At 45.7% G+C, this 10,804-nt stretch overlaps 4 protein-coding genes across 4 annotated transcripts; 1 reads left to right on the top strand and 3 right to left on the bottom strand.

The window, feature by feature from the left end:
- Window positions 1–739: 739 nt before the first annotated feature.
- FOMMEDRAFT_153471 (uncharacterized protein) lies at window positions 740–4,841 on the bottom strand (the record flags this gene model as incomplete). Its single annotated transcript, XM_007264193.1, has 3 exons — window positions 740–3,109; window positions 3,160–4,562; window positions 4,631–4,841. The coding sequence occupies 3 exons, from the start codon at window positions 4,839–4,841 to the stop codon at window positions 740–742; spliced, it is 3,984 nt and encodes a 1,327-aa protein (XP_007264255.1).
- Window positions 4,842–5,434: 593 nt separating this feature from the next.
- Window positions 5,435–6,455, top strand: FOMMEDRAFT_104591 (ribosomal protein L15; the record flags this gene model as incomplete). Its single annotated transcript, XM_007264194.1, has 5 exons — window positions 5,435–5,515; window positions 5,581–5,744; window positions 5,818–5,977; window positions 6,038–6,224; window positions 6,281–6,455. The coding sequence occupies 5 exons, from the start codon at window positions 5,435–5,437 to the stop codon at window positions 6,421–6,423; spliced, it is 735 nt and encodes a 244-aa protein (XP_007264256.1). The 3' UTR covers window positions 6,424–6,455.
- Window positions 6,456–6,494: 39 nt separating this feature from the next.
- Window positions 6,495–7,587, bottom strand: FOMMEDRAFT_166386 (PRP38-domain-containing protein; the record flags this gene model as incomplete). Its single annotated transcript, XM_007264195.1, has 5 exons — window positions 6,495–6,946; window positions 6,999–7,114; window positions 7,179–7,335; window positions 7,407–7,482; window positions 7,534–7,587. 5 exons carry the CDS (start codon window positions 7,585–7,587, stop codon window positions 6,495–6,497), a joined length of 855 nt encoding a protein of 284 aa, XP_007264257.1.
- A 231-nt stretch (window positions 7,588–7,818) lies between these two features.
- FOMMEDRAFT_153474 (glycoside hydrolase family 88 protein) lies at window positions 7,819–9,572 on the bottom strand (the record flags this gene model as incomplete). Its single annotated transcript, XM_007264196.1, has 10 exons — window positions 7,819–7,860; window positions 7,925–7,944; window positions 8,006–8,120; window positions 8,185–8,335; window positions 8,389–8,485; window positions 8,545–8,676; window positions 8,733–8,832; window positions 8,888–8,917; window positions 8,981–9,104; window positions 9,166–9,572. 10 exons carry the CDS (start codon window positions 9,570–9,572, stop codon window positions 7,819–7,821), a joined length of 1,218 nt encoding a protein of 405 aa, XP_007264258.1.
- Window positions 9,573–10,804: the final 1,232 nt, after the last annotated feature.

A 10,804-nucleotide genomic window follows, 5' to 3' on the forward strand; every position in this document is an offset into this window, starting at 1 on the left:
TGCCCCATGTGAAGAGCTTTTCCCGCGCTATGTCACTCCTCTGCTAAGCGCTTCTCACGGGCGACTCCAATCACTGCACCCTCATCGTTTTCACCCTTTGCATCATATCTATCGCTATTTATTCGCTTCTCGCCTCGTACCCTTGCTCGCATGGAAATTGGAAAAGGAGGAGTAATAATCGTTCTTTCGCGAGAACTTCTCTTACACAATGCGCCACATCCTGTTGGCACCCCAATTGTATAGTACTAGACGTATGCCGGACCAGACGCCACATTCGTTCATACCCCAAATCTCGCAGTCCTACATTCCGACTAACCTTAACTTGTATAATTTCCCTGATTTCAGCATTCACACTCTGTAATGTTTTGCGTCACATTTTGTATTCCTTGTTCCTCGTATTCTTTTTCTTGCTGCACCATGTTTTCCCCTACACTCAATCATCAATCGATCGCTCGAAGTAATATAGCTATCTTTTGCATGCAGAAATCTTTCAAAAACTGTAATGGAAGAGTCGAACTGTTCCAATCACTTGATTATCTTCTCATCCATTCATTCAATCCCCGCGTGACTTTACAGTTTCGCCCATTTTAATACTTGTTCTATTGTAATCTAAAAGTACAGTAACTAGTGTATGTCCAGGATTACAGAATTCGGTAAAGTACGTTATAAGGAAAAAATATTCAAGGAATAATTTAAATCATCAAACGGCGTGCGTAATATTTCTACGGACCTTTCCGAGCTAGGAAGCCTCCAGGAGGTAACGCTCTGCCTCAGCGTCAAGCCAATTTCCGCGAGGCGAAGCCGCAGAAGTAGACGAAGTTTTACTACTACTTAGGCGCGATGTCCCCCTTCGCCTTTTCTTCGGACCACCAATGTCACCGGTATACGTCTGTCCAGTTTCGAGCCCCGCGAGTTGCTTGATCTCTCCGAACTCTGTTGTTGCCTGTGCGCGTAGGAAGTTGGCGCTTGAGGCACGGTGGATGAGACAATCTGGTTTGACGTAGCCTTCGAGTGTGCCAACCAGTGGGATACTCTCGTCTGATTGCATTGGTCGACCGTCGCGCCAGAGAGACCCGCCGTTTGTCTTCTCGAGGGCTTTGATGATGTTGAGGGATTCACCGGGAGGGATGGGCGTTGGTTGAGAGGGCGTAACGCAGGGAAGGTCGACCTCCTTCCTAAGTACGTGATCGACGTCTACAGCGGAGAAGAACGCAACGCCCTGGGGGAGATCGTCCATACCGAGTTTGTACGCAAATAGGCAGCGAGTCCAAAGGTTTGCGATTTGCAGTGCAAGAGCGGCGCGGTATTTGTCTTCCTCCCTAACGAGATAACGTAGCTCGTCATGTACGGACATAAGGTAACGAGCCTTGATGTCGTACTTTGCAATAAGGTGCTCCATTGAAACGATGAGCAGATGCAAGTAATCCACACCAGAGGACTGCACAACCCAATTAATGCGAGAGGTCATGTAATCCGTACCGAAGCCCGCAGGTAGGTACTCTTTTGAAAGAGCGTAGGTGACACCGCAACCCAACGCAGGTGTTCGAGGTTTATCAGACATGGCGATTTCCTCGAGCTTGTTGAAGACATAACTCTCGCTCCCACCGAACCAGAACTTGCGACCGAAGATATCTGTTCTGTGAGTGTTCTTGCCCTTGGTAGAAGCATAGAGCTTTTCTGCCTGCTGCTGCGCAATGTCGGGGAGCATGTTGGGGTTGGACTGTAGCAAGAGAAGAATTGCATGCCGCATGCCGGCACCATAGATACGAGAATAGTTGAAAACCTTTGCCTGGTCACGGGAAATACCAAGGATACTCGCAGTCTTGGAATGCAAGTCAGTCCCTGCAGCTTTTGTCCCCTCAAGCGTCATCCAACCTAACGCCGTCGCGCCATGCAGACCAAACTGTGCATCACCCATAGCACTTGAGATCCACAGTTCCTCTGAATCTACATCAGCCCCGACAATCGCATAGCCCTTCGGTGCCCGGACCATCGCCTTCAACTCTGAACCAACCCGGTTCTTTTTGGCATTACTTGCAGTAAGCCAAGTCTTTTCGATAGCTCGGCGAGTAACGGCACCCATAGTGATGACCTGAGGAATGATCATCCCTACCTTCCCGTCCGGTTTCTCCGCCTTTACACCGAGCCTAACCTTGTCACTGTTCCATACGACCATTTGGTTCAGAATCCGATCGCGCGAGCTTATCCAGTAGCTGCACTGGGCATTCATATCGAGAGCGTCCTTCGTATCGCCTTCACGACTCGTAAGCGTCCCGTCTTGCGAGTACTTCATGAACGTCTTCCCAAAGGGGCTACCAACATTAGCAGATTCACCATCTTTATGAGGCAATTTGTAGAACGAATATCCATCTCGTAGCACTGCCTCTTGTAGATGCGCGTCAGCAGGATCATAAAAGTCTAATTTCTTTGATCGTGTCGCATATTGGGCGTCAGGGGCAACTCGGAATATCCAGCCATGCTCGCGCGAATGGAAGAGTGGCCAGCCTGACCAACTGAGACGTAGAAGCAAGGGGGCGAGACGGGAGCGGATGGTAAGATCCAGTGTGCCTGGCGGCATCCCTTTCTTTGGTTTCGCCAGATCCCAGTACCATTTGGGCCAGAGTACGGGCTCACTAACTTCCTCCACCACAGCATTGGCGGGTTCGGATCGAAGCCAGTTAAGCTGGCTTATCCATGGGTCGTCTACGAGATCACTCTCCTTCGCCAGGACGTCTAAGGCCAGTTTCATGATCTTCTTGGACAGTTTCTCGTCCTCCTCTCCGCTCGCAATCGCTTTCGCCATCTTGGGGTGGATACATGTCAGACGGCCACTCGCAAGTTCCTTGAGTCCAACAGTCTTTCCCATGATAGTGTGCACTCGTGCGTCACGATCATGTGGTCGCTTGACTTCACCGTTTTCGTCGGTATATGTCCAGCCTTCTTTTGAAGAATAAGAAAGTGGTCGACCGTTGAAGGCGAAACGGAAGAGAAAGGGAAGGATGTTGTTCTTGACGGAGGCGTTAAATGGGCCCTTTTCCGTTAAAGTTTCAAACCAGGCGGGTTTGTTAATCGCTGTCAAGGCGGCTTTACGGGTTGACTTTGACCTTGCCTGTTACCCAGTTAGAACTTTATTTCGTGATTGAGGAAACAAAGAAATACCTTTGGTTTAGTCGGCACGTCAATACCGCGCGACTTGCCAGCTTTCTTCGGAGTCCAGTCAAGTTGACTAAGCCAGACATCGTCCTTCCAGCGTTCTTCGTCCATTAGAAGACGCACATCTTCAGCAATTGAAATAAGACGCTTCTTAATCTTTTCGTTCAGTTCCCTGTAAATTCCTTCAGCGTTGCGTAGATAATTTTCCCATTGCTCATTCACAGTTAAGAAACTTGAACCCATCGTCATGACGCCAGCGAAAGATACAGGGCTAGGACATGCTTGGAGAAAGTCTGGGAAGACCTTCGTATACACTGCGTGTGTTATTTCGACGTCTGTTGCACAGTAATCCAGATAATCGTTAATGCCCTCAAAGATTTCCTCGCGTGAACGTGTCATGAAGTCATTGCGTATTTCTTTTCCAATGTCGATACCGCAGTGTAGCTTAGCGACATCTGCAAGCGAGTTTGCAGACGTGATATCTTCCCAGCGCTTTGAAGACGTTTCAGCTTCTGTGGATTCAGAGTCGTCAGCCACGAGCTGTGGCAAGCTCTCCTCGATCTCTTGCTGCAGGCGACGTAGTTCTGCACGCTTCACGGCATCCTCTTCCCCCGATTGTCGTTCCTGGGTCTCACGGAGTAAGTCCTTGGCAGCCTCGACGGCTTCCTCTTTGCGCTCCTTCTCTTCAGTCTTGTTTTTCCTGTATTTCATCCATGCTGGTCGCTGATGAGATGAAATACCTTTGACGGCGACGTGAAGAGACATCGTATCGATGAAACGTGAGTTAGTGCCTTTGACATGGTACTCCTCAAGAACCCTAGCACGATCATACGAAACATTGTGACCAACTATGATTCGATGACCCTTGGAATCACCAAGAGGAATGAGTTGCTGCGGATCTTCCGTCTTTCCGAGAAGCCAAGGCGAGATCCACGAGTACCAGTGAGTGGGAGACATAGCACACGCCATAATAGCATACTGGTGGTGATTTGGCATGGTTTCCACGTCAAAGGACAGCATTTCCTCTTCAGGTGCAGAGACAGTCTCGTAATAGCTTGATCCATCGTCTCGATGGTGATATTTTGTCCAACCAGAATGAATGTGCCAGAACTCCGGCTTAGGCGGTATTCTTATCTCTGCAAATTGTTTTGCGAGGCCAAGCCATGGCTCAGAAGCGGCATGGCCTATTCGATGGAAATGTTCGTCGATTGAAGACCCCTGAAGAGGTGGAAGTGTGAAGCCGGTGTTCGGTAATATTGATCCTTGAGTCGGGTCGAGGCCATGCGAGTCGAGGTGCTCACGGGCAAGATTGATATATTTCCTGTCTGGAGGCGGAAAAGTCACGCCTTTGAAGATCTGCGAGTGTATTTTCCTCGAAAGTAGCTGCACCCCGACTTCGTTGCGTTTTACTGCGGCGAACATAGGTTCAAGATAAACAAACCTGTAGGAAAAAATTAGAACCGATAACAGTACTCACCGACATCCTCGATGTCTTTTGGCGCTGAAACTTCAACTGCCTTCCCCTTCTTCGATCGATAAGCTTGCTCGCTGCTACCAACAGGCTGTCTGACTATTGGTTCCGAGCGTGGCTTCCTCTCGATTTGTTTGAGACTCTGTCGGACACTGCTGTTGTGAAAAGACCGTCGACCTGTTCTGCAATACGACGATCGACGTGCTATAACAAGCATTGCAACCAGGTGCTCTTGATGCACCTATATTATTGTTTTGCTTTTGTAATGCGACGTAAAGGACTAGCAAGACATGAGATTGAGCTGGTCGTCGTTGACGGTAAAGGCAGATTTTAGCATTAACCGCGTCTATCCGTGTGCAAATACGTCGATCTTCCGCGTTACCTCGTTAGGACAAACCAAGCCAAGCAACCAGTCTGCGACATGAAAATGCATTTATATTAGTTATAATTACTTTCTAAATGTGTACTGCTTTTTCCGGATAGTAATATTATGACTCCTGCACTTAACTCTGCCGACCAACTGAATTCTGCTTGCACGATCAACTCTTAGTGCACAAAGGATATGGCTTAACAGTATGAATCTAAATACTCTTACATTTGCAACAAGAGATACCTGTCTGAACTGAGATATGGACAATTTTATTCCATCGTTGACCTTCTTTTAATGTTATATTATTACAATAATTGTAATACTTAATCCACCCTTTGGCTGGAATTTGCCCTGTTTTATTACGTAACACGTGTTTTACATAATCTAGAATTACATTTACGACGGACGGAATTCTCGTAAAGGCTTTCTGTATTGCAGTCATGGTGCTGCCTCGCTTCAGAGCGACATCCGGTCGCATTCATCTTTTCAACTTATCTCCTGCACATAACTCTCAGAAAAATGTATGTGTCCAGTACCGATTGAAAAATTATATGTTTGCACTTCACCCGCTGACGGTTGTTTGTAGCAAAAACGCGTCGGTCGTGGTGACGGTTCCAAGCGTGGTGGAACCTCTGGGAAGGGTAACAAGGGTCAGAAAGCGCGTTCTGGTAATGGCAAACCGAGGCTCGGGTTTGAGGGAGGACAAACGACTATCTTGAAGCGGATCCCCAAGAAGGGGTTTACGAACCCGTGCGTCCTGTCTTCGCGCATTAGTTTCGACTTGTTCGACGTTGTTGACGTTTATTTGGCCTGTTTTTCATAGTTCGGAGAAGACTTGGGCACCCATCAACCTTGACCGTTTGCAGCACTGGATAGACCAAGGTCGGATTACTTCGACACCGGAGAAGCCGATTACAGCTCGAGAGCTCTTGCTGAGCGGTTGCGTTCATAACGTGCACGATGGTATAAAGCTTCTTGGAGACGTAAGACCTTCTTCTTTATGCCCATGGATATATATTTAAGGTCTTACTATCTACCTCCAGGGAGCAGAACAGTTGAAAACACCTATACACATCGTACCTTCCCGCGCATCCCAGTCTGCCATCAAGGCAGTTGAAAAGCTTGGAGGGACGGTGTTCTGCAAGTATTATAATGCACTCTCGCTTCGAGACTGTATGAAGGGAAGAACAGACCGATTAGATGCTGCGCCAACTCGTAGGGAGGACATTCGTATGTCTGGGCTTTTTGTGGACTTAACGGAACTTATGACTGACGTTTCATTTCAGAGTGGTATATGAACTGGCGTAATCGGGGCTATCTATCATCTCCTGCGCTAGCAAAGAACCCGCTGGTGAATAGTCGATGGAAGGCTGTCGCGGAGCAATTGAGCAGATACAAGACTGAGGAGTTTGAGAAACCTCGTCGATAATTACTAGATATTGCTAATTATGCTACTAATATATACGCATCAATTCTTTATCATGCAAATACATCAAACGACTACTCTGCTCCAGAATTATCGCGAGGTGGTGAATCAGCATCCATGCGGTCAGGGGAAATGCTACGCGTTGGCGATAGGTAGGGTGAACGAGAGCCAGACTTCGAGCGCGAACGACTCCGTGAAACGTAGCGTGATCCAGCATCTGAGGCCGATCCACTTCGCCTGCTTGGTGACCGACTAACATATCTTCTTTCTCCGCTCATGCTCCTGCTGCGGCTTCGACTTGAACGAGATCTGGAACCTGATCTCTCACTCCCACTTCGACTTCTACTTCGACCTCGGTCACTCTTGCCTTCCATTGCATCCAACAGTAAGCTTTTTCGAGGAGCAATCTCTCCGTTCTCTTCTAGTACTTCTCTTTTGATGATTCGCGGTAGGATTATGTCGCAAACGCGTTCGTCGTGTAGAAGTTGGTCCGCGAATTCGTCCATATACGTGAGCGTGTAGCCGCCTGCGTTTTCGTTAACCATATGCAGACATATACACTAGTGTAGAGAGCTTACCAACATGCCGTAATCGTAGCTTTCTGTAGTCTTTTAGAAGAGGCTCGAGGATCTCATATACCTCTACAGCTCGGAACGTCATGCGTATGTACATAGCTGCCAGGGCTCTCAAGTATCTACCAGTCACAAACATGTCAATTCTCGTGTCTCATAGCGAATGAGGGCGGCAGAAAAACGCACTTGAATTCATCCACTTGTAAATATTCAATCAAAATCTCCTTCTCCGGCTGAATTTGCAAGAGCTTGAGGAGCAAACACATGAACTCCGTCGGGTTGTTGTTCCCATACACGCCGCCTATGGAATTCAACTCGATCGCGCGGTCAATAAGCGATTCAGCTTTCAAAGTAAAGCAAAGCAAAGATCTTGTAAGTCCTAAAGGTCGACAAAGAAGAAGTTAGTAAACGCACCTGTGAGCGCGAAACATCTCTCCTTCCAATACTGACATTCGTAAATACGGTTCCTGATGACGGTTTCGACTAGAAACTAAGTGTACTTAGCTCCTGTAGCATAGCAAGGGTCTGAAAGTAGACTTACCTGTGGATTTTGACCATGAATGGCCAGAGCACCTTTAATGGTTGTATTTGCCATGGTGGTGGTTTTTGAGAGAGTCTATTGTGGCTCACGTGCAGCGCGCACCTTGCTTCTTACTCACCTCACCAAATGCCACTACATGCAGCTTTCTCTTCAATCGTTAATGAATGTTGCTATTGCATCTACGTAAAGGCAATTCCTTCCAACTTACAACCTGAAGGGAAAAAGCTATTTTGAACTAATTGTCTGAGTCCATAAGTCCACCTCCCTACTTAAATCAGCCTGTCATCAACATTCTGCGAGACCCATAGTGATCAAATCGTTTCCTGCCTATAGGACATAAGACTGTGAGTAATGTCTTACATCGTAAAATGCTAGACACGCTGATACTTACCTTTACGAAGAAGTAATCACCTGTAAAATAGAAGGGTGTCTATAAATTATCTTATGTCACTTTCCTTTATCGAGATCATACCATATACAGTGCCTGTATCTTGGTTTGGCGGGGATGCATGCCCATTGACGGTACCGTTGGCAAGGACGCTCTGCCAATCGGGACGCCAAGCTAGCTTCGTGATGTTATCCAAGAGCTACAACCATAATCACACGAACGCGTCGGTTCACACTTTCTTCGAGGAATTAGAATGAACATACCGATATGGCGAAATCTGTCCATGCCCGGGCCCCTTCCCAATTGCCCAGGTCTTCTTCAATGCGTGAGAGGAGAAGCAATCCAGTTGCAGCTATAGTCGCTGCTGAACTATCTGCTGGACGGGGTGGTGGCACAGTTGGCGCGTCAAAGTCCCTAAGGTGCTCGTATATTTAACAGTCGAACTCACTAAGCTAAAGGTAACGTACCATGGGACAATACCGTCTGTGGGCATTGAGTTCTTAAAGAACACTGCCATACGTCTTGAGGTCTCCAAGTATCGTTCAAGACCAGTATTCTTATACACTACAATCGTCAGGACCATACGTGAGTGATTCATTTTATGAGACAGAGTAATGACTAACTTGCTGCAAAACCGTATATTCCCCATGCTTGCCCGCGGGTCCAGGTGCTGTTGTCGGCATATCCTTGTGCTGTGCGCCTTCGAATAACCTCTCCTGTTGTTGAGTTGTACTCCACAACATGAAAGGAGGATCCTAGAAATCTGTGCTGAGATGTCGACCATGGAATGGGAAACAAGACGCTGCCGCACCATCTGGTCGAATATGGTTTACCATCGTTTTATCGGCGTGACTTATAGCAATGTCTCGAAGGGTATCATTTCCTGTCAACTCGGCCGAAATGAACAAGAGCTAATGGTTTCTGTTTAGCATGTCGGCACAACTGAAGTTCACTGGTGTGCCTCACCTCAAGGTTCATCATATTGTCGATTATGACCTGACGTAAACGAGGGAGTTAATTCAAGGATGCAGCAGGAACACCATATAAGTCAGTACCTACCTGGAAGTCGGTCGGATCGGTCGTATCCCAGCTCCTCGTACATCCCACAATAGGGCTGAAGCGCGATGCAAGCTGATTCGCTAATGTGTTGACAACGTCGATTACAAAGTCATTCCGTGAATCCCTGATTGTTGCAAGTCGCCATCCTACGCTAGTTTTGTATTCATTCATCTAAATTCACTCACAACCGTAATTCCTCCTGAAACGGATAGCTAACAAACCCAACATCATGTTGCCAAGTATTGTCCTTGAGAAATGGTAATACCCCTTCGCTCCACTGTCTTCCTAGACCCAACCAATCAACCGACTGGTCGAACGAATACGGCGAACATAGATATTGCCGAAGGTTTAGTTGGTACAAAGCAGCGGGGAAGAAGCCCGCCGTCCATTGGTTGGCAGTAAAGTATTGCCAATCTCCTTCAATGCTGTCGGTGTATTGAGGATATCCTGGTGAGGAAAGGGAGAAGTTGGTTGCCATTGTAAAGAATTTCTTGCTAACAAGAGGAGAGTAAAGTTCTCTTGGCAGTCTTGCTGCAAGAGCTGAAGCAAGTCCAAAGATGACTACAAGAACCTGAGCAATCTTATGCGTCATTGATGCTACTCCAGAATCAGATGTCGAGGGCGAACGCAGGAGGTACCTTCTTGAGCAGGCACAATGAATATTGCTAGGCAAGTTCACGAATTTATACTCAATTAGCATCCTTATATATTATCACCACAGTCTAAGCATTCTAGCTATCAGCCGGGTGGCATGATCAGCCTGAACCTCGCCAAAAGTACAAGTCTGTATTGAAAATGGTTCTTCTGGGCCGATAACCGCGGCTTTTCTAGTATTCTCAATAGTATTTCCGATTTTCAAAATAGTACACATGACCATGTTTTTCCTCCTTCTCTTTGATTGATTTAATTAGCAGACATGTGCTTTGTTATTACTATTGTCTTGGCAGCATGATTTGACGCATACAATAATTGATATCCTGATGAAACATATAACGAAGTAGATGAACCTATGGGTTGGATTCATCCGTACTGCATAAACCTATAGTATTGTTTATCTAGTACACTATGTACTCATTATGAAAGTGATTGGCTTTTGTAGAAACCTTAATAACATTTCATTTTTCTTGGACTCTTCAAAACCTGTGTAATATTGTGGTTTGCTAGCATGAATAAATAAATAAATATTTCAACAGTACTATGTATGGCAGCACAAGACAATAGTAGAATATATAACAAAGACATTGTAAATGACCAAGAGAAGTGGACTGGGGCAATTCGAATAATCCAGGAAGACGTTATGGGTGTGTAAATAAACTAGGGGGGCGTAATTCCTGGCCGTTATCAGGGGAGAATGACACGCATTTATCATTAAGCACTCAAGCATTGTAGACTACATCACAAAAAAGTCTTAAGTATTGTATTCACTTGTAATCCTATACATTTTGTACCTTTTATAAAATTTGTCAATGTTAATATAATCTTCATAGGGGGTTAAGCAATGATAGTACAATGTTAAATAAGTAAACAAGAATACTTTTAAAACTTGGCAATTACAATTATAATTGTGTAAATTGTCAAGTTATACAAGTGATTATAATATACTTCCTAAGATTACAAGGTTAAGACATACTTATTAATTTGTGACAGTATAATATCTACTTATAATGCTTATAAGCCATTACAAGCATTTGAATCACTTCCTTTTGCTTTGGATACAATTTTTTATCAAATAATTTATAAAATATAATTATATTTAATTATTTAATACAAAATAATAAATGATACATTATTTCTACAGTTCTGACCCTACACTACTAGCAGCCT

Source organism: Fomitiporia mediterranea (assembly GCF_000271605.1).
Source record: "Fomitiporia mediterranea MF3/22 unplaced genomic scaffold FOMMEscaffold_3, whole genome shotgun sequence".
Taxonomy (NCBI): Eukaryota; Fungi; Basidiomycota; class Agaricomycetes; order Hymenochaetales; family Hymenochaetaceae; genus Fomitiporia; species Fomitiporia mediterranea.